General features: G+C 40.2%; 1 protein-coding gene across 4 annotated transcripts in view; it reads right to left on the bottom strand.

Annotated features, from left to right (window-relative positions):
- The window catches only part of col18a1a (collagen type XVIII alpha 1 chain a), a 97,913-nt gene that overhangs the window by 41,198 nt on the left and 33,234 nt on the right, over window positions 1–23,481 (bottom strand). For 2 of the 4 annotated variants that reach the window (XM_042494720.1, XM_042494719.1), the window contains exons 1-2: window positions 11,975–13,187; window positions 922–1,463 (exon numbers count right to left, since the gene is read on the bottom strand). In XM_042494720.1, the coding sequence (XP_042350654.1) occupies window positions 922–1,463; window positions 11,975–13,040 (1,608 nt within the window). In that variant the 5' untranslated portion in view covers window positions 13,041–13,187. Of the gene's footprint in view, window positions 1–921; window positions 1,464–11,974; window positions 13,188–13,270; window positions 13,692–23,481 lie in introns of those variants that run through there. The other 2 variants (XM_042494721.1, XM_042494722.1) reach the window with 2 other exon arrangements.

Raw genomic sequence — 23,481 nt, forward strand, 5'->3', positions numbered from 1 at the left:
ATAAAATCACCACAGTTAATTTTCCATAGATGTTAAATCTTGTTGCACAGAATTATAAACAGCAGTGCAACACTTTGACTCCTGATAAACCTTTCAACTCATGGCTCCATCACTTGAAGCAGGTCTAGATTAACAGTTTTAACAGTTGTGTTTTTCTAACACAGTACTGTTTTTGATCCGATTGCCTAATTACTGGCTTTCCACCATCACACTAACCTTTTCACTTTGCTCCTAACAACAGCATTTGACCTGAAACTCAACTCTTTTACTGCGCTCCCCCATTAGCTTCTCACTCTGCTGCCCCATCCAACCTAACCCTCTGTCCTATAATGTCAAGTGACAACATGCTGTTGCAGGTTTTCTCTGTGCAGGTAGCCATGGGTGAACTACAATAACACTTTAACAGTCAAGGTCAGCAGTTGTTGTGGTCAACTGCTGGGGTTTACAGCAGTCAAATGACTGAAGTTAATTAAATCCCAGCTGTGAGGTCCTCCAATTATTTGCAGACTGCTCTCAAGAATACAGACAAGTGATGCAGACATTTATGTTGTGGTTTAGAGAGGGCCAATTTGAGCAATAAAATCATATGAGAGTTATTGAGCCAAGATATTTCACATGATTGATAATTGGAAGTCAAAAGACACTTCACACAGCTGGAGTTGTTTCTTTTAACAGTTGTGTTGGTTATAGAAAGAAGTAGTATGGGAATAGTAGATGTGCAGTGTTATGAACTAAACAGTGTTATGACTTAATTAATGAGTGCAAAAAGCATCATGCAAATGTTTCTTCAGCTAACATGAATGTTATTAAAATAAATACAGTGTTTCTTCCAATATAATACAGCCCTTAACTTATTGAATTTCCTGATTTCATGGGCCTGAATACTGTTTTGTTAGAAACAGATGAAGCTTTTGTACATACCAAAAACTTGTCCGGATCAGCTCCTCCAGCTTGCCCGACAAACACCCCAGCACCAGTCTCCAGCTCCATCTCGTCCGGGGACCTCTCAATGCGCGTCACCTGAGGGTCCGTGTCACAGTTGAGGTAGAACATCACCTTCTCATCCCTCACAGCGATGGCAAAACGAGTCCAGGTATCTCTTATGGAGGGCACGAGGAACCTGGCCGCCTCATATGACTGCTGCGAGTCAGGCTCAGTGTAGTACAAGACGACATTCTGGTTGCCGCCCTGCACGGCCGTCAGTTTAACACCCACGTACATGATCTGTTGTGCGGCATCTGTGACGGAGAAGATGACGCCGCCCCTCTCAGAGGTGGGTTTCAGGTTGAAGATGAGGGCGAAGTCTCGGTAGAATGGGCTCGGCAGGTGGGCACGGGCCAACTGACCCGTGTTGGCGTCAGGGCCAAAGACATAACCGGGATTGTTGTCGGGACCGTAGACCTGGGTAATGGTACTTGGAGGAGGATCCCCAATCAGCTGGAGCAGGGAGACTCCACTGTCTTCTAGAGGGGGTAAGAAAAAGGATGTCAGGCCACAGTATGTATGAAATATACTGGAGGTTAGAAGGGAGGGCTGCATGGCAGGGTTTGATGTTAGACCAGACTAAATTAGGCTGCTGGGGGATGACTTAGAGTTAGTGTGCCTGATGGGTGCAAAAGCAACTGTTGTTGGTTGCATTGGACTGTAGTATTTTAAATCTTTGCTGTACTAGAAGAAAGGATAAAAGTAAGATACAGGGAATTAAAACATTGCATAAGGAGGATGGAAAGTTACCACAATCGCCTCACACCAAACGTCATGGAAGCTTTTTTTTTGAGAAGCACTGGCGTAGCAGCTGTCCTCAGGGGGCCACAGACAAACAAACCATTTTATATTGCTTGACCAAAATACGGAAAAGGTAGACATCCCCCCAAAAGGCAAAGGAATAGTCCAGATGAGACGAAGAAAAGTAGATCACTTTAACAGGCATTGCAAGGCCTGTATCCCAGAGACAGGACCAGCTAGCGCCAGAAATTGTACTTGCTAAACTAAAGGGGGATATAAAGGAACAGTCCGTAAAATACACACAGTATATGAAGAAGTGACAACAGAGTTGAATGATTTAGCTCTCAGTGGACCCTCTGAAACCTGGATTGACATCACTTTTCTTCATCACTTTCAGACACAAATATTCACTACTATTTAATGAGCAACCCTAAGCAAATTGGTTCGATTTCTTTCAAAAAAATATGGGGAAAAAAAGGCAATAAGTAACTTGGCAAGAAATCTAGAGTTAGATTTTGCCCAGAAAATTACATTTTAAGTTTTCATAATTAAATATGAAAAACATATTAAAGAATTTAAATAAGAATTTAAATTATTTTAAGCACTTTTCCCCCCAGATCATTTCCTTGTTTGGTTTTGGTTTTTACTTTTCTTTATTTTTATTTTATTTTTGCTAATTTGTCTGTTAATTTTTTTGTAACTTTTTACTATTTTCTTGTGAATTTGGGTTTGCCTTCTTCCCATGTTTTCAAAAAGAAATCAGACTAATTTGCTCCCATCTGAAAGGGTTAAATATGAGTCAACATGTGTTGTAGCTACATAAGAAAAGTTTTAAGCCTCATTAGTTAATATACAGATTAAACAGTCAGAAGAAGAGATATCAAAAGAAAAAGAGTTACAAGCAAAATGAAATCATGCTTCTAGATTTGTTCTCTGCAAAACATCTATGGCAGAAAAATCTTCATAAAGAAAAGGTTTGAAATTTTCTCTCATTTTGACCACTGATACATCTTCTGTGTGCCGATTAGGGTAAAGATGGATATCTAAACATCTCAGTCCTAAGACAATAAAATAAAAAGCAATACAAAAATAAGAATAAAATCATTTTTTTCTGACTTGTGTGACATCTGCTAAATGTCAGCGCTCCAGGGCACACAGGGACCAACAGCTGGGCCTCCTGCATATCTCTGCTCACTCTTCCATCACCCTGGGTGACTCTGGCGAGGTCAGTGCATAATAATTGGAGCAGTTTAGGAAATACAAGGAGCACAAAGAGCGTTGTGTTTTCATTCAAATAATAGTGGAGATAGTTTGGGGTTTTGCAAGAATCAAACTTGGGAGTAAACCTTTCTGCTTTGATCAAAAGTAATGTGTTAAAAGGAAAATCTCTGTTTTGGGAGAACTCTTAACGTAGTTTCGGGCGCTTTGAAGAAATGCTTTGGTTTACCACCTGGTGACTAATGTGCGAGCTCTGTTGCTGCGTTCAAAGCCTCCCCACTGCCCTGAGTGCTGGAGATCACTGGGCTCTGCAGTTGGCTTTGTTGATAGCCTAAACACACGAGGTGTTTAGCTGAACCCGAGGTCCTGCTCTCTGCTGTACAACCATAAACACCAGTCTGAATTTTTCTGCACGCTGTCTGAGAATTTGAATCTGAGCTAACAGAGAAACCAGTCACACTATAAGTGGACAGCAATAAAAAAATATTTTCCAGTGTTAGGGAGTTCCCCTCCGCACCAAGAATCCGACAAACATTACTGAGGAAGATTCTTAATAACTGGATTGTGCATTTTAATGTACACATGTAGCCAGAATATATCAATGAAGCCTTTATAGTATAACATGCCAAGGATACCAACCAAAAGAAAGTAATTTAGATTAAGTGATGCAAATGTGGAAAAAGTTCACGTCTTTTGTGAGATGTGCTACATGACTTGACCGTACAAAATATACTTGCTGGGTCAATTTTAAAATAGTGCATCTTAGTGGAAAATTTAATAACATACTATATCACATATAGCAATATAAAGTCTATTAAACGAGGACCCATATCTATTTATAGTACATCTATTTATAAAGGACACTACAAATGCTACTCTTACATGTCACTTGATAGAATTCTCTCTGAATTTTAAAATCCTAAAACAAAAAAAACTCCAGTTTCCTATCGTTCTGAACACTACATTTTGCCTGATAAAGCTCTAGCTACTGAAATGTTAAAAATTAACATAATTTAATTTCTATTATTATTACTGTCTAATCTTCCCACAAATTTTTGCGGGAGTTTGTCTGCGAACTGTGTCCCACTCATCCCTTTTTAATGCCCTTGTTTTGAAACAGATGTGCAAAGTATTCTTTTATTTTGAACACACTGTTTCCCAGCTACACGCTAATGTCAGGGAGACCCGTTGTCTTAGTTCATAATGTTGGCAATTTCTCCCCGAATTCAAATCATATTTTTTATCTTGCATTATTCTTAGAGGCTATTATTGGTGATTTTTTCAGGCTAGTAAGTGCCGCGATTATGCCATTCCTCAGCTGCAATGACAATGAAGAGACACTGAAATTAGGAAGTCCTGGAAACACTGACCAGTCAGACCTGACTTGGCTTTTTTGGCAAAATGCCTTAATAAGACCTGCTAAACGAAGTTTCAAACAGAAACAACATGAGGAAAATGCCTTTTGAATAGGGATGTCATCAGTTAACTGGGGACAATGTTTATGACCAGTTACACAAGGGTTAATTTTGCTACTCTTCACTTTACTGCACTTTTCTACCACTCATTAGGCTATCACGGCTAGCAACGCCATCCAAACCCATAACATCGTGCCAAACTTCCTGTCTCAACTCGCCCCGGTGAGAAAGCGGCTTGATTTTGAGCTGTAAAACCTCTTTAGCATTGTTGACTATGTAATCACTGTTAGCAGTGTCAGCACAACTAATGGGGCTCCAAATAAAGCCTCTTACTCACCAGGGTGACCTCGAGGGTAGAGAGGACAGTGGGCATAATGTTTATGCAGCAACACGTTTCCCCACCCAGAAGGCCTTTCCAGCTGATAAGCGAATGAGCTGCGCCAGCTGTCTGACAGCAAACCAACAATAAATGAAATATAAGACATTACCATTTCATCACCACTAAAATTTCACCACCTCTAACTGCATTGAACTTTGGAATGACGCGCTAAAGCTCACTGAAGCAATGGAGAACCTGACTAAAGGAAAATCCTTTTCTATTTCACGTTTTTTTCTTAAAAATGAACCTGTTAGTTGATGGTTAATAGGAGCACGCCTATCAAACACAAAATTAATTCAATCTGACATCCCTATTTTTGACCATAAAAGCATGTGAGCACGTTCTAATGGAACCTAGAATACAAGTATGAACCTGCAAAAAGAGCATAATCGTTCTTCTTTCATAAAAAACAGACATTTTCGAACCTAAATTAATAAAAGTCAATTATAAAATTAAAACAGTTCCAGGTTCAGAGCACCTTAGACACCTTGACTGCTGTATGAATGGCAGTTAACAACAAACTCATTTGCCCCCTGCCAACCAGATGTTTACTCTGATAAAGTCAGAATGAGAAACCTTGAGGGTCTCTTCAATGGGCCTGTGCTCACATGTCTGAACCTGGCTCCCTCTTATGTGCACAATTCCAACCAGAGTATGCTTGAAAAGGGCAAAACTTTGCAGTAATTCAGTGGTTTAATCCATTACGTGGGAAAGCACACCATTTTAATGTAATCCTCTTGCTGCGGATGCTGAAGCTGATATGTGAGCTATTTTTACAACACAAACACTCCATGACTGAGCATGTGTCAGAACTCTTTTAGCTCTCAGTGACGTCACTTGCGCTGAAAAATGTCTCTACTATCTGCAATTCACTTTGTTCCAATAATCTGCAAGCAACATACAATTTGTTAGCGGTAGATTAGCTGTTGGTCATGATACTTTTTGGATTTGTATGCAGATTAAACTTCAAGGCCTGCAATAAGCTGGAATGTGAGGCCTGTCAAACAGAGTCTGGTTGTCCCTCTTGAACAGGATGAATAACCGTCTCCTATAACTCAAACATCTGACTGTCTTATGCATTTGCAGACAGTCTCACACTTGCACACATAATCCAAGCTTCCCAACCTGTCATTAGTGAAACATCTCAACTATTATTAGCCATCACTCACACTGACCAGATGTGCACTTTTTTTGAACCACGTGCAGAATTGACCAAAAAGAAGGCAAATCCAGGACACTAAATGCAGAAAAGGATCACTATTTCGGACAACTCTAAAAAAGGCTGCTGGTGTTAATTGTGCCAGATGCCAGTGTAGAAAAATGAAAGCTTGGAAGTGTAAATAAAAACAATTTAATTACCAGATCTAAAGCAGATGAAAAGCTTCGACCTGCTTTAGGCTTGTGTAGGAATGCTTTTGCTGAAGCCTGCTCAGTGTGTCTGCATTGTCAGCAAAGGGGCCAGCCATGTCATTCCTTCTTAGAGATCAAAAATTGTTGGGTATACAAAAGGTTCACCATTAGCATTTTAAGTGCAATTTCAATTCAGGTTTTCCAAATAGCTTTTGTTAACCAATGACAGCTTCAAGGCCAATCGGGCTTAGAAAACGCCTGCTGATGAATGGAGCGGTGCTGGGTTTATGGTGCTAGTTTGTCTTGTCAAGCAGGCGGCTTACTGACGAGGAACGCAGCTTTTTTTCACTTCGTAACATTCCAGGACGGGGTACCAGAGTTTGTGATACCCTGTTGATAAAGCTGTATATACAGTGTGAGGCTGTATATACAGCTTTGGGAAGTACAGGATCCTGTATAATCCACGGGGAAACATTTGAACATCTGGACAGTCCCAGACAACTTTGCCGTTTCACTGACTACACTCCATCACCATTTCAAACATCCCTTGAGGCCTGTTGTGAAGGGCAATGATCTCTCACCTCATTCTGCAAAAAACAGCCAGTCAGTTGTCTGACCACACTACACCTCTGGAGACATAAAAATAACTTTCAATGATTGTAAAAGAAAAAAAATGTCTATAATGTCTGCTGTATGTGCAGCCAATCACTTTAAAAGTGAAGTTAATTGAATTTGGTCACATGATATGGTGGCTGTGTTTGCTTTCTGCTTATTTGATACCTGTTTGATCTTATTTCAATGTATGTCTGGCTGCTTACCAGATTAAGGAGTGTCATTTGCAATGCTTGTGATGTTAAAGCAATGTCAAGTACTTGGTGGAATCAATTTTATGTGGCAAAATGAATGAATTACTAAGAGATGGTTTTATATGATATCAAAACAACTCTCAGACAGTCATTTATTTTTAGCTGATCTTAGAATGTCCATTTTGTTGCTGGATGGAATATAAATAGGGAAGCATATTTTATATTGTGCCGATAAATTATCAGCTGATTATGGGAATTTTATATTATTATATATTATTCTGACAATGAAACTACAGCCGATAAATAGAGCCCATAATACAAAGCCGGACTGCTTTTATTGATTTAACAAGGGCAGCATCTACACATCCCGATACAGTAGGTGGCAACTGGCAAGACACCTTTAAAGTTGGTTTGTGAGCCGCTAATAAACTCAGAGAAGAAGAAGAGTAAGTGCAGCATGCTGACCTGAGAGCCAAACATATAGCAGCTGCTGTGGGCATCTTTCACAGTTTCAGAGGAGGAAAATACAATAGAGCTGATGGTCTGACCCCCATCTGCCCGGCTGCCAACTCAGCAAGCCTACTGCTACTGGTAAATAGGTTAGATGCAGTGCTGAACAACTGACTCCAGAGCAAGCTAACAAAAAGCTATCCCACAGCAAAGTATGTTTAGGAAGTTATTATATACTTCACTTGAAAAAATGAATGAAGACTGGGTCAAGGCTATGGAATATTAAATCATCCATATTTTCTCACTACATCTTAGACTGTCTTACCCTCAGAAGTGCATAAACTACAGGTTACAGACTTCTTTATCAAAATACAGGCACTTGAAATTAGTGGTTATCTTATCTTTAATGGCCATTAAAAAAACAGGTAATTATTAATTACTAGCATTGACCGAAAAAAATCCACATCCTGCATCACTACATACAAGCACATTGATATACTCAGTTGTAATATACACACAGCAGCACTTTAATCATTTTATCCTCTGCAAAGAGATACAGTACCATGGTTACTGGAAGTTACAAACTATAACAACATAAGGTCCATTGAAAGGTTTATGATCACTAAATTGAAAAATAAGATGTTTCAAATATCAAGGTTCACATTAACACCATGAATGAATGGACCTTTCCTTTTGTAAATGATATTCTGTGAACCTCAGGGCAAACTTTGCGGTCTCTCTAACCTGATGATGCAGAATGCGCGGAAAAATACTGGAAAAATATATTAAATCAAAAACCCACATCACAGTGCAGGAAGGGGATTTCATGTTGGCTCACCCCGAAGACTCAGCTGTGATCCCCAAACCACAAAAAGGAAGATGGGCCTACCACAAGCTGGGCAAGTTACAGTTTACGGAAGGAGTAATATGATACTGTTTAAGATCTCTGCCATGTTCTCTACCTGCAAGTGACGAACGTTTGAGGCAACATGCAGGGTGTACACAAACCCCTTGCCTCCGCTAGTCTCATAAATATGTCTTTTTGAAACTCTGGAAGAAAACAGTACATATGATATTCACAGAGGCAGAGTGGAAATGCTTCTATATAGATGTGTTCAAAATACTGAGACAGCACCACTCTCCTTTAGAAAGTCTTAAGAGAGTCACAATTGGGCAATTATCCAGCTCAAGACATCCCAGTGTTTCAGTGCTGTTTTGCAACACTGCCTCATCAGTTCTCGGTTTGAACGTGGTGCAACACAAACCGGAGGGGGCAATGAGTTTTTGGCAGCAAAGAAGACAGACTACGCTGTGCCCATAATTGGAACCCTCCTGAGAGCCAACTTAAAATGATTCCCTGGCAAACAGCACGCTGAAGAACTGAAGCCAGCTTCGGGCCTTCCTGTCATGAGATACAATATCAATCTCGGCTCAGTGGAACCATGGTGCAACAAATCAGTGTCAGACCACCAAAAGGGTGTACAAGCCACAAAACAAAGACTGAATGTACACACATACCACCAAAAGAGCAGCAGCAAGGCATATTTTTAGACCACCTCAGAGGTGCACAGAGACAGGAGTCACTACAGTCTGAACTGACTGAGAGTAAGGGAGTTTCTCAAACAGGATATAGTTTTACCAGCAAGAACTAACCCAAATAAATTGCCGTTGACCTCTAGACCTTGATATGAATGACTGCTCATCTTTCAAGCAGGAGACTGGTAACCATGGAAAAACATCATTAAAAGGCCTATTGTGCCCTAACAATCCTGTCTTACCACAGGGGTGGCCCCCCCGCGGTAAAAAGATCACATCCAACAGATTTCTGACAATGTTTCAATGCACACACCAATATCTCTGCAAGCTTGCAGCATTAATCTCCCACATACACACATCTATAGGCTACATGCAAATATTTTAGTTTATAAACTATTCCATTGTGTTTCTTCACCGATGCTGGCGCCCCTTTCTTAAATCCAACTCAAAAAATATATCATGACACATTCTTCCAAGACAGGTCATAGTGAAATGATAAAGGAATGTGGTGGTATTAAGGAGAATATGAGTGCCCTCCTCCCACACATCAAGCAAACAGAGCTGCAAATAGTGAAAGGGTCTGAAGCTTCCCAGGCATGGAATAGTAGGGGCTCTGATCAGTGAATTTGACAGGTCAGAGGACTCATAAGTGGGTGGATGGAGTAGAAAACAGCCCAAGATTAATTTATTGGGCTAATAAACTGGGAATTTCTGGGCTTTAGGGAACACATTTACAGAGCTTTGTAACACATTATCCTAGCTATTTATGTGTGACCTCATTTAGCTTTCAGCCAAAGCCCACCAACCTGTTAACCACTTTTAAACATTTACTAGTATGACCACTGTGGCTGCAGTAAGAATCTCGGATATCTGGGATATGCATGAGGCGTTTTGTTACCAGAATCCACGTGAATGCTCACAGGAAATATCTAATTGACTTTGAAGATTATCGGTCATCTTCAGAGGCAAAGAGACCTCACAGGGACAGCAGTCACTCAATAGTAATTTCTTAGATCAAGTCTATTAGGCCTCACTCAACCATCAGTCCAACAATCAGTGTCTTTTGGAAGATTTTTAAAGTTGCTTTGTTGAAATGAGTGATACCAGATGGTCATGACTGCGGTGGCTTTATGTTTATCCAGGAATGATTTAAAGTGACTGACGCCACTCAAGTGATACCCAAAGGCTACTCTTAACAGGTGATACCCAACACGCTCATCTTAGTGATGAACCAGCTTCTGGAGAGACTATAAAAGCTGCCCTTAAGGTGTAAATACTTTTTCAGTTGCCTAAGGTTGCAAATAGCAGTCCTACTGCATACTTTAACTTTTTTTTAAGCTTACCCAAACACAAATATGGAGCAGCACTCCGCAATATGAACCCTAGCTTAAATTCCCCCCCCCCCCCCCCCCCCCCCACTCCCCCGATGTAGAAAACCACACTATTGACACACCAACTAGCAAAATATTAAACAATTCAAACAAATCTATTTGGGCCCAAATGCATCACTTAGTCCTGGAACCAGAGACATATGTCTACTCATGTCTGTCAATGAAGCAGGCTGTTAGAAAGATAGTGAAGCTGTAAAAAGACACAGTCTTGAACTCTCAGTGATATGAGGTGAAAGTGGACGGCAGGACAGTACCCTGGTAAAAGGTCATAGGCTTTAAAAACATTCATAATAACAGCTCAAGTTTGCTCACAAAAACACATTTTCTCACATAATATTGTTTGATATAATACTAAGAAAAGAGGATGAATCTGAATCTGCACTCATTTGTAGTGTTGAATGTTTGAGTTGTATCCTCCATTATGTCTTAAGTTACCAGGGGCACACATTGTACTTGTTAGACATAAACATTTCCAAAATGTTTCCTATTAAGGTTTAGAATTTTACTGTCAACCAGTTTAGTTATAAACTACCATATGATCAACAGTTTGCTGGAATATGTGGAACCTTACTGAAATTTCTGCAACCTCTTGGCTCTAACACTGCTGTTTGAAAGGGACTTTTAACCGTTCTAGTACTGGCATGCAAAATCCATTGAATCCAAATGCATTCACCTGTTAAATGTTTTACCTGAGCACAGTAACTTTCCAACTGCCACAAATACTTTTGCCACGCACTGTAATAAAAATTGACATCCCACTGAAAACCTTTGATGCAAGCATGACTGCTTCCCATGCATGACAACCTAATTTGTCCATTACTAGATGGACAAATGCACATTGAGCTGCCTGCAAGTCACTCACTGTCAAAAGAGACATGCAACTCTACATGCCGAATTATCTACAGTGTTTCATGCACGAGTATTTTACAGAAGATAGGCCTGCGTCAAATGCAGTTTTAGATGCATTAAGGCTAATAAGGCCTGAGGAAGGAAAAAAAACGAATTAGTACTTTATTGCTTACAAATAATTATGTGCGGAAACCTTTTTTACATTTGTTGCAAAAAAATCTGCATATGGAAGTTCTGTAGCTAAATTTGAAGATGGCAGTTATTTCAATTCACTTTTTTGTGGCATGTCATGCTTGAGATTTGCTTTACACTATGGACTGAATGTCTGTTGATGCTATGATTGTACTGACTTAAGTACAAAACCATGTAATGTCCATCACAGCAAAATATTACCCTTTGAATTAACAACTTACAGAAAAAATCTGCATCAGTTGGTTTGGTAATAAACCATGAACCTGCTGCATTGTGTGTGTCCATGAGTGTGTGTAAGTTTATTATAATGACCTTTAAGTAGTAAGTCACACGCGATCCAATGGACAAGGGAAAAACATACATGCAAAACTGTAACAAGTGCTGGCACCATGCTGTAGCCAGAACGGAATGATAACATCACAGTACAACAACAGCAACAGGACAAACAAACTTGAAACATGCTTCAGTATTATTTTGCAGTGCATGGGAACCAAGATATTGTTAATTTCTTTGACTGTGCCAACAGGGACAAATGTACATTTTTTGGGTGATTATTGGGTATTTGGTAGTGGGAGGAAACACCAGACAAACTGGGGAGTAGGGATACTGAAAACTGGTTCAAAATGAATCCATAAGTTAGGATTCATTTGAACCAGTGATTACCTTTCAGGTTACTAACTGACAAGCACTGATACCCATCCTCCTCGTCTGGTAGAGTGTGGCACTCCACAGGGAGACGTCCCTCATCCAGGAGTGTCCAGCAACTGTCCACCAACACTTCGCAGAAACTCCGGCAAGGCAACACCGGCGGCGGGGCCAGAGAGCCACACTTTGGTACCAAGAGAAGGCAGAAAAACCACTCCAAACTATGGTGGCAAGAAGACTTCAACAGCCATGCCCATTCATTTAGGAGTGCCCTGACTTCCTCCACACTGCTTTGGTTGAGGTAATTGGGGACAACAAACCTTTCCCCAACCATGGAGGAGCAAAAAGGGAGAGCAGTATCTAGCAACAAGCATTGTGGGGGTTCTACAACTAGTTCTGATGGCGCTACCTCTGTGTGGCTTTCAGGTGTTGGGCTCATTAAGGTTGCTTGGCTAGGCTCACTTAATGATGTCTGAGTTGCATCTAAGACTTGACCATCTTGGCTGGTCACTACTTTCTGGCTAGTGCCTGGTTCTTGAGGTTGGGCAGCTATGGGTATTAAGGTAGAGTCTGGTCTGTTGCTAGCTTTTTGTGGTTGGGTAATTAAAATGTTGGGGGCAGTAGCTGGTGCTTGGGTCGAAGAGAGTGCCTGGCTAGCATATGGAGCTTGTGTTGTCTGTAACACTTGGTTAGGTATAGCTTCCTGGTTAGCTGTTGATTTACCAGCTGTTAACTGAGCATCTTTCACTAGTTCGTTGTCCATTGGTACCTCGGTAGTCTCTATGGAGTGGATGTCTATAGTTGGGGTTGATAAATCTCTTGGGGTAGAGTTTTCCTGAAAATATTTAGTTAAATTTAATCCATTAGTATTCCAATTCGAGCTACTGTCAAGTTTTACGTTCTCTCCAGTAGTGGTATTGGGGGTTTTGACAAAAATATCAAGTTTTTGCTTTGCTTGCTGCTTATGGACCACATCTGTTTTGTTATGAATTACCCAATCCTTCTTCTCAAACTCCAATTTCATCTCATTTGTCTGGTACTCTACACTACCACCACTATGTAATCCGCTATGATCAGTGGGCATTACAAATCCTTGTTGGTTTTCCTCAAAAACCCCCTCTGTTTCAAAGCCAGATCCCCAGCTAGTTTCAGCTCTTGATACAAATCCTGATCCAGAGCCAGACCAAACACCTGACCCAGTGCTGAATGCCAATTCAGGCTGAAGCCCAGATCCAAGTTCTGAAACATATTCTGTAAAGCTTAAAAGATCAGATCCTCCAGAACCCATACCCTCAAGAGAAGATGTGCCATTACCAGGTTTACGTATGCGTGACGAAATCCTTGCTGTTCCCCTTTCTGATGCATGTTCGTGCTCTGGCTGCGTTGTGGGTATTAGAGTGGTGAGTCCAGGTCCCTCAGTCTGTACAACCTTTTGGATCCCGTGTCCCTCATCAATGATCTCCGCTCCAACCCTTGCAATATTCTCTGATGGTGATTCTCCACTACCTGCCGGACTGCCAGACCCTTCATGGTCCACTGTTGGGGGCAAAGTTGTAGTACCAGTCCAGGCCCAGAACCAAGCATCAGAGTAGACCACCCACAGGGTCAACAAAAACAAAACTCCAAACTGGGTCCTCATTTTAGGTACAATTTTAAGTCCTGACCACATCCACCAGCTTGATCAAGCTCCCAGAGTGAACTGTGACATGTCCACACTGCCACCACACTCCTCACACACACTCTCCAGCTCTGTCTCAACACACACTCTACTATGCAGAGAGGAAAAGTGAAGAGGAGTGCCCCATTCAAAAGAGTGAAGGGGGAGAGCAGGAGGAGGTGTGCTCCGTATTGGCTGCCCTGGCAATATTTCCTCTCCTAACTCCTCCTTCCTCCTCCTTCTCCTTTTGTCACAGCAGTGAAAAGCGATCTCTCCTGCTGACTGATACCTTAGAATTACGGCAGCTTTGCCTTTCAATGTACAATACTGATGCTTTCAGTGTTTTACAGAGAAGGGCAATTTGTTCCCCTTGACTTGTTCTCTTTGTTAAAACATGATAATGGAAAACTACAGATCTAGCTTTAAAAAAATGCAAACTGTTTAAAATTTCAGTGAGAGCTTAAGTTGATGTTGTGATACGTTAAAATCTTTTAGAATCTAACACAGTATCTTATTATAGTAATTGTATTATTTTATATTTCAAAACCACTACCTGTAAACTAAGGAAGTTCAATACACCAAAGCCAGTGAAAGTTTTAACAATTATTCCTCAATCTAAACTGTCAAATTCAAGCAATTAATTCATGCATATCATCTAGTCTCTGCATAGATTTTCCCTACACTACACGTTGCCATTCATTGTTTAATCCAGTTAAGACCCCTGTTTTCAGTGCTCTGTGGTTTCACAATAAACCACGACTCACTTTCTTGCCCAGACTGGTTTCTCATACTGCCTGCCGTGCTGTGATCAGTTGACAGAGACCCTCAACATCTGCTAATGGGAGATTAGTGTTAAAAGGAACAGGAGTTTTGTGCAAGTGTCTTTCTAATAGCACCTGGGTTTAAACTACAGGAAGGCATTTTGTGCATGTAGCCTGCATCGCTGATAGGGAACAAGGGTCATTTGTGCAAAGTGTGCAATCCTCTCAATGAATGTTTCAGATGCTTATGTTGAGATGCATAAATGTCTTGATAAAAGCTGTCATGGCGTGTGGCCACTGATGATCATCCCTGTCTGCAAGATCATGTTTGTTTGAGCTAACATAGTCAAAGGATCAACAACAATGGCATTAAAAAGTATCATGGAAAATACTAAAAGCTATAAAAACCCTGAAAAATGAATACAGCCATCATCTATACAGCTAACAAAAACTGCAAAGATTAGTTAACTGTGACCTATTACAGAAAATAACGCAGTATAGCTCACATAATTATCACAAGGCCAAGCTATTTTTGCATTTTTTGCCCTGATGGCAGTTTCAATGAAAGAAAAATATTGTGTCTAGTCATATGAAAAGAAGCTTCCTTTTGGGTAAAAATGACTAAGGGACTTGTGATTGTCTTGAGCTGGTGTTTGTCTGACTTATTTACAAGAACATTTGTTCCTTTAAGGAATAAAAAAGAAAAGAAAAAGTTTACTTGCCACGATTGAAATAATTTTTAAAGAATCTTAGATCATAAAGAGTGGTGATCTAAGGTTTTTTTATTCTCAATTCAGCGGCAGAATTCTGAGAGGCTAGTTGTAGCATGATTTCATGAACGGAAATTACTTGACCCTCTAGGCAAGAAGGAGTTAACACTCCTAACCAAGCAATTGTTCACTCTAAACCTGTCAAAAACAGACAATTTAATTACAGCAGTTGCTTGAGTAAAAAAAAAAAGAATGACAACTTTCTGTGGGAAACTCATTCTCAAGTTGACTTCAAGCAATGCTTTTCAAGACAAGGGCCATCACGAAATGTTTTAGGAAACATTAAAAGTGGACGGCTGAATCTCAGCACACAAGCCCATTTTCCTGTGGCCAGACAAACTTAGTGATTAAGGCAATCTTTCGTCAGTCTGTAAAATAAACAAAATGTTTATAGTAGGGACTTGGTTAATAAACGCCGGGGTAATAAACTCTGTCTTGTGATAGGTAATGATTAGCCTTAAAAAGTAATTCTACCCCTGCTAATGGACTATGGTTTATTGCATTATTGTATAGACACTTCTTCAGCAAGAATTTTCACAGGGGTCGTTCTCAGACTTTGAATGAGAGTTGACAGTTTTGTGGTTTTATTTCCTTTTTGTAAACAGTTTGTTTTTTTATGTCCTATTTTATGATATTTATGCTATTTTTTCTTATCTATTTTCTGATGTGCAGTACTATGGTCAACTCTGTTGTTTTTAATTGTGCCTTGTTAATAAATGTAGACTGGATTGGAATTTGGAAACCAGATCAATGTAACTTAAAGAAGGCAGAGGTGCCTTTACTGTTCTACACTTCCCATCTCCTGCGGGGAGTCCCACCTGCATGATCTGCTCTTTTATTTTGTCCCTTTCTGCTCTCTAAAAAACACAAGATGCCAAATCCCAATCACTCACAGAATCCAGACAGAAAGAAGAAATCATCTTTAAAAAAATACTCTAATCAGTATTCCAAGGATGGCACAGAATTAGCCTGAAGATGTTTTTGTATGACAGCAAAAAAAAGATTTAACAGAGTCCTGAAATGTTCATACACACTTACTTACTTAAGTGGGAAACTTGCCAAAAGACTTGGGTGGCCAGATATATACCCTGTCACCTTAGAACTAGGAGACAATCTTGGAAAAAGCTGTCAAGGAACAGACAAAATTGCACTTAATGATGGTAGTGCTTTTGTGCTTATGGAGTGACAGTTTTTTCAGCACAGGTAATCTGCAGATATCATAACATGCCTTGAACTTTGTCAAAAGTCCCTCTTTTTCAGCATCCCTTTAATGTCGGCTGCTGCCGGAATAGAGTACAGGCTGCGAGTTTTAATGACAACACGGCCAGAAGATTTCCTGTTTTCAGCAGCGGCATTTGTAATTGGAACAGGTAATTACAGAAAGGATGGTTGAAAAGTCTGCACTGTGCTGTAATAACAAAGAAAAACATCCACTGTACTTTGCAGATGATGCATCTTTTTGAGGGAATCAAATTCAAATTGGGCAAAAAAGCAGTCATTTTCATATGTGTTATTATGTGTTATATGTGAATTCTATAAACAGCAGCAAGTATAACTAGATTACTGAAGTGGTTCCTATCCTGGAGGCCGCTGTGCAGTTAAAAGATGTCTTTTAGAAGGGTTTAAGAGCGTCCCTTTGACACAGTTCACATGCTGGTCACTGCAGCCTGCTGATAGAGGACTATTATCTCAGCAGGGTAATCTAAAGGCTCAGTTCACCCAAATTACATAAAATGAATGTTTCAGTGCTTTGGCACCACCGATGGAATTCAAATCACCCTCACTGTATTTGACTGGTTGCAGATAATTTAGCAGCAGAATAAACCAATTACAAAACCAAAAGTATCTCCATGGCTCAATACAAAGACATGTTTTAGACGATTTTGGTGAAGTGACCCAGTAACCTGTCAAGTATAAATTTAAAATGTTTAAAGTTTGCCAGAAAAGTAAGAAAAACTAGATCATTAAAAGAAGATAACAAAATCCCAGTATATCATTACTCTTAAAAAACAAACATTGTGGGGAGCATTGGTGTCCTGAGTAGAGAATGAAGTCATGCTACATCTGTGTTTGTGAATATTATATATTTCTTCACCTTTAAGAAATGAAAACCCTAATTTATACATGCAGATATTGCAAAATGGCTTCCCTTAAAAATGTCTGTGATGTCTGCGACCTGTGAAATCCTGAGATGTTTGAGCAGGGGATGAACTGAAATTCCAGGCCACCCTAGTGTCTGTCCTCACAATACAGAGACAATAGCATGAAACCTAAGACCAGGAATGAGTCTGCTGGCTGAGACCATCAATGGGAGGATAAATGATCAACTAATTACAACACCAACAAAACCTGCTGAACATAATCCACAAGGGGCCAAAGGCGTCCAATTTTCTGCCACTGCACAGTAGTATTTTATGCCAAACTGTCATTCAGCTTTCCAAATCCATCTGCAGAGTGCCAATTTCATCAGTGCTAAATATAGCGTCTGCGAATTATTAAAGAATACGAGGGGCACGTGTGTGAAATGCAATCTAGTACTGGAAAGAGAGAAAGGATATATTTGTGGTTTATAATATGGATGTCCTCATCAGATCCAAAGGATTGATCAATGTATTTTTTTTAATTAATTTTGTAATGCTGCAACTCCAATAAATAGAGACTAATTTTTTATGTTAAACTTAAGCTGCTGCACCACTCTAAATGGAATTTATTTTTTTTGTTTATTTTAAGTGAAATAGTTTTGCGACTGACAATGTTCAGCTATAAGAGTACTTTGAAGTGGAATTGTGACTATAATACTCATTTTTAGTTTTCTGTACTTTTACTACAGTGCTACACTAAGTGGTTTTGAGAGCAACTCCTGAAGACATTTTTTAGTTTGTTTACTTGGTTAATTTATTTAAAAAATGCTGCACTAAGTGGATTTGTGATAAGAGCTATATAAAAATACCTAGTTTACTTTGTTATTTTGTAAAAATAAACTGTCAAGCATAACAATCTTAATAACTTTAAATTACTGCACTGTGTGCACTGTGCAGCTGTATTATCCAGGTAAATATAAGTACTCTGTGTCGGCAGATAAACAGTATCACATGGCTCAGATCGGGATTAGGGACAAAAAAATTGATCAGGACATTAACACTTAAACACTAACACGGCAAGTCATTTTGACCTACAGTGTAACTGCTGTACAAACGGAGAGGCATGAAACTAGAAGTATGTTACAACCCAGGTTAACAATACAAAACGCAAGGGTCTATTTTCTGTAGCCCTCGAAGCAGCTTAAGGGCCTTTTGGCAGCCCTCCCTGCACCTTCACTAGTGTTATTTCAGCAAGCAGGGGTCGTTGACCTCTCGCTGTGAGTCATAGTGTAGTCACCGTCACAGCCGTTACACAAGCATTAAGCTCAGAGGCACTCAGAGCTGGGAATTTAGAATGACACACATAAATTAGGATGTCCACACAGACACTCATGGACGCGCCCACATATGCTTGCACACACACACACACTCACACACCAAAAAACTAACACAGGCTGCAGTCACACAGCATGTCACCACTGGTGCTAACAGACACAAATTGGAGAGAACATATGGCTAGACACACACACACAGGACTGCCCTGCCTGAGCTGCATGTTCCAGCTGAGCTGTAGTGTAAACTTATCTCAATTTGAATCAACCACAGAAATTTGAAAAAGCAAAAGGAAATACCTGTGACACAATCATCTTTTAATCTTCAGCACTGTGCATCCACTCTCTCCACATGCTTTATTTTTCTGTTGGCAAAAAGCAAGCCTGTATCCCTGAGCAACAGGTTCTATTCAACGGCTTTCAAGCTAAATTTAAAGCATGTTGTGAATCTTGAAAGCCGCTTTCACATATCTAATCCCTTCTTTCAAGGGCACAATTAGTAATTTGTGGTCATGTACCCTGATCGATCTCGTCTCATGTGAATTAGTGCATGTGTAATTAACTGTATGTCCCAGAATGTCACTTCACTGTCTTTTGAGTAAAACGTTCACCTTGCTAGATGGCAAGCATGGTGGCGTCAGAGAGTAAGACAGTCACTGATCCCATGCTGAGAACAGAGAATAAACTGCATTTGATTAAAAAAATTAGGCTCTTTCATTCATCCCTGAATGAAAGAGTCTAATTCAAATGACATCTCCTCTTACATCTCTAAGATCTTCTGCCAGTGAATGTGTGTCACGGACTGTGTGAGACAGCCTGCGAATGAGAGGTGGGGGGTTGGCTAACAGAGTGGAGGTCAGAAGGTCACAGCTATCAGATTAGGAGGGAAAAGGGGTCCCGTTTCCCACAAATAGAGATTTATCACAGTCCTGGAGTGGCCTGCAGGCTGTGAGTGAGTAACCTTGCCAACGGGGTAAATGCTTCCCACTCAAAAATGATTTTAAACTCAAACAGTTCAAATTTCTTTGATTTACTGTTGATGGAAGAGCTGCAGATGAGCAAAAAAAACTTTAAAGTAGTGCTGGAGCGCATACACACTACAACACTGGGGCAAACATCACAAAGGACTGCATTGGTGTGGGCGTGAAAAGACGAAATATGAATCAGGTAGTCAAGTGTAAAGCCTCAACAAAAGGCTTTTTACACTCGCGGGGGTGGGGGTGGGGGGGTTGTTCCTAAAATGAACTGTCTGTCTGACCCGCTGTTCTACCCTGTCAATCACGACACCAAACCATCCAAGGTTTAATGTGAGGAAGCATTTTGGATTCAACACCATTAATGGAAAATTTGCAGATAAAAGTAAGACTGTAACTTCCTTTCTGTAGTCAGTGGCAGTTCTGAAGCCAGCCTCAAGTGGCCGTTCAAAGAAGTGCAGTTTTTGGCACATCCATGTTGGCTTCATTTTTTTTAGCCCTCGATGCTACTCCTTGGATTGCCGCAATGTTAATGGTAATCCGAAAGCCCCATTAGCCCTTTATTCTTGTGTTTGGAGATTGAGGCCATTATAACAAGCATTGATCGAGACCTGAAACAATAAGTAAATACATGGTTTCAAAAGGAAATGGTCAATGATTTTTGGCATTCTCTATCTGTGGCGAGTAGCAACAGTGATAGAAATTGTCTCATAAAAACACTAATTCTAACCTTAAGTTAAAGGAAAGCGAGTTTGCAAACCCCATCACAGGGCTAAGTAAGCACTGATTTGTTCATACACTTCTCTCAAATCCCTGCAGATCTTCAATATTAGGGCAACATTTGGTTGAAAAGTAGTAAAACTACTGATCGCTTTAGAGACTGCTAGGCTGCATCTTTCAAGTGTCTCCACTGAACAATCCAGTATCCTGTAGAAAGAGACAGCCGGGGCAGACAGAGCCCTGCGGGGTTCCTTGCAGTCCTGCTCAGGCAAGCAGAAACAGCTTGGCTGTCACTCTGAATAAGACACATTCCATAACAACAGGAGAATATGTAGCCTTAGGGGGCTAAACAACAGTTACAGTATTGGAAAGAGGTACTGTATATGGGATAAAAGGGAGGCACACATGTTTAATGCATTGAAGCAATGTCATTTTCTCAGTAAACACGCTCATTTCTAAGAGCAGATCAAAGATAGACTGCTGTTCTGCACAGAAATTGCACCCTGAGAGTATGACAACTATATGTTCCACTTAGTGTGAAACACCATGAAACCCCCTGGTGACCAATGAGTGATTGGTTCCTTTGTTGATTCTCTGGCTTTAGATTTAATCAAACCCCATGAACGATGTATGTTTTGAGAACTGCTACTCAAGCACCAGCACAACAGAGGAATTCTTTACATCACTGTATGTACATAAACTCTGCTAAAAATAAATCACAGCCACACAGTCACTGAGATGGGTGCAGTCTTCAAGTCAAATTAAGGCAGGAACCAGGGAATTCCAGTTTCGCTCAGCTGCATCATCACTCTCAGGGAAAACAGCTACCGAAATATTACAATGGTTAAAATAATTATTTAATCAGGTCATAACCTGAAACGTGATATGGTCTTAAAAAGAGATGTGATGGGAGGAATGACCTAAGAACTGAAAAACCAACTGCCAAAATCAAACAAATCCCACTGTAAAAGGACTACTTTTTTGTCAGTGACTCCACTAATGGTGCACTGTGAAGTCAGAGGATATGGAAATGTCTAAACTGTAATTGGCCCATGATTTCTAAGAGGTGTTATCTTAGCTAATGACAGATTGATTCTTCTGCCTAAAACAAAACTTCACAGAGGAGATGAGCTGAAACTGCAGAGCACACACTGACACGTACAAGCTGTGTGGGCTGCTTTGTGGACATTTTTTTTTTAGAGAATAGGTTTATTATTGCCGTGTATAAACAATATTAGTTGTCCTGTTGGAAAGAAAGAATATTCTCACTGTTCTGTTGACTCATTGGGATACACAATCTTTACCACATACTAAGCTGAGGACTACAGCTGCATCCGAAATAACAAGCAGCATGTTAGGAAATCTGATTGTGGCGGTATTTCTGCCTGCAGTATCTCTTCGCATCACAGAGTAGCGATGCTGTGATGAAATAGCTCCCTCTACTGTTTATAATGTGAGCCACTACTACATGCAGTCAAATAGGGTGACAAACTGCCTTATGGAAGTACTTAATTTCTGCAAAGATGGTCTTTATGTAAAATCAGGTTGGTTGTCTATTCAGTAAAAAGACGTAAATACTTTCGAAATTGGTGCTATCTAACCAGAGAAAACAGAGAAAAGAGGATTGTAGCATTCACTTTTGCTTTAAGAGATAGAAAACCTACAATTCACACCACGCACAACGTGCCACCAGAAAAATAAACATTTCAGCTGGGGATTGATGTAATTCAAGTTTATAACTTTGACACAATAGTGGCCAGCTGGTGACAAACAATCTCACATTACAGCCAAACAGAGCACTAAAATATGTTTCTATAAACATTTTAGGAGAGAAAAAGGCAGTGCAGTGAACAAATCTTGGTTTATTTTGATCTGTACTGCTTAGTTTTTCCATCTGATCTCCATTTTTTGGCATCTGTTTTCACTGTAGAAAACATGCAACTACCAGAATGCACTGCACTGTACCAGGCCAATAAACACCTCCACTCGTGGGTGAAATAATGTGAGCTCATCAGTTTGACATTATGTCGGCTGGCTGGTAACAAATTATCTAATATTACAGCTAAAAAGTACACTAAAATAACTTTCTACAAACATTTTAGGTAACACATGCAACTTAGTCACAGAATCTTGGTTTGTATTTGATCACGAAGTGGAGATTTGGGCAGTGTTTATATAGAGGGAAGCTGGCTGATAATCAGCAAAGTACCCCTTTAATTACACAGCCTTGCCTCAGTTGTCTGTTATAAACCGTTTAATTTTTAAACAAAATGCAGCCTCAGTAGAATGAAAGCAGTTTATTATGTTTTTCATTCAGTGGAGTGTAGCTGACTGTATTGTCTCACAAAGAATACGATGTTAACAGACATTGTAGTTCACAAAAATCAACATGCTGTCCCACATCCTACCAAACGATGACAAAAAGCAAACCTCTGTAGACAGGTGGTGCTGTCCTAACAAAAACACACCTGTGGAAAATCAAACACAATGTCCACACTGCCTGTCAACGGCAGACAGCACCTCCTGGCAGATAAGGCACGTGATCAAGAGAAAACTTTTCTCTTTTTCTTATTTTTACAAAGCTCTGAAGTGTGTTGCTGGAAGGTAAAAGTATGTGACTGTGCTAAACACTGTTTAATATGATGCTCACTACGATAACAATCTAATTACAAGGTGTTTATTTTCATCAGCAACATCGACGTGGTGGCCGAGCCTCGAGCTAAACTCTCGACACACCTGCACTGTTGATGTCACAGCACACAGAAAAACCACAGACGTGTTCACAGTTATTATGTTTCCTGAATAATGGAACTCGATAATTAAGTCCTTAAGTTGCCGGCTGTCTGACATTTAATAGCCCATGAGATGACTTGCAAGACGACGTATGGAGAGATTATACAATTATCGCCGCTGCCAAAGCAAACCTCTTTTTCTCTCGAGCAAATAACTCAAAACAGATTTTTATCTTTGTGTAAAATATCTACATAATCCGTGTATTGTGCTTCAAAGACACGAGGAAGCGCTTAACACCATTTCTGCTGGTGCTGTTCACAGTTTTCATCAGCAGAGGGAGACGGATTCACTGTCAGGTTTAAGACAGGGCTCAATGGGACACTGACCTTATTACAGTCCAAAGCACCCAGGTCACACGTCTGTCATCAGCATGCACACACACACACACACACACACACACACACACACACACACACACACAAATATCAAATGAGGGAC

The sequence above is a fragment of the Plectropomus leopardus genome, chromosome 10, assembly GCF_008729295.1.
Source record: "Plectropomus leopardus isolate mb chromosome 10, YSFRI_Pleo_2.0, whole genome shotgun sequence".
Taxonomy (NCBI): Eukaryota; Metazoa; Chordata; class Actinopteri; order Perciformes; family Serranidae; genus Plectropomus; species Plectropomus leopardus.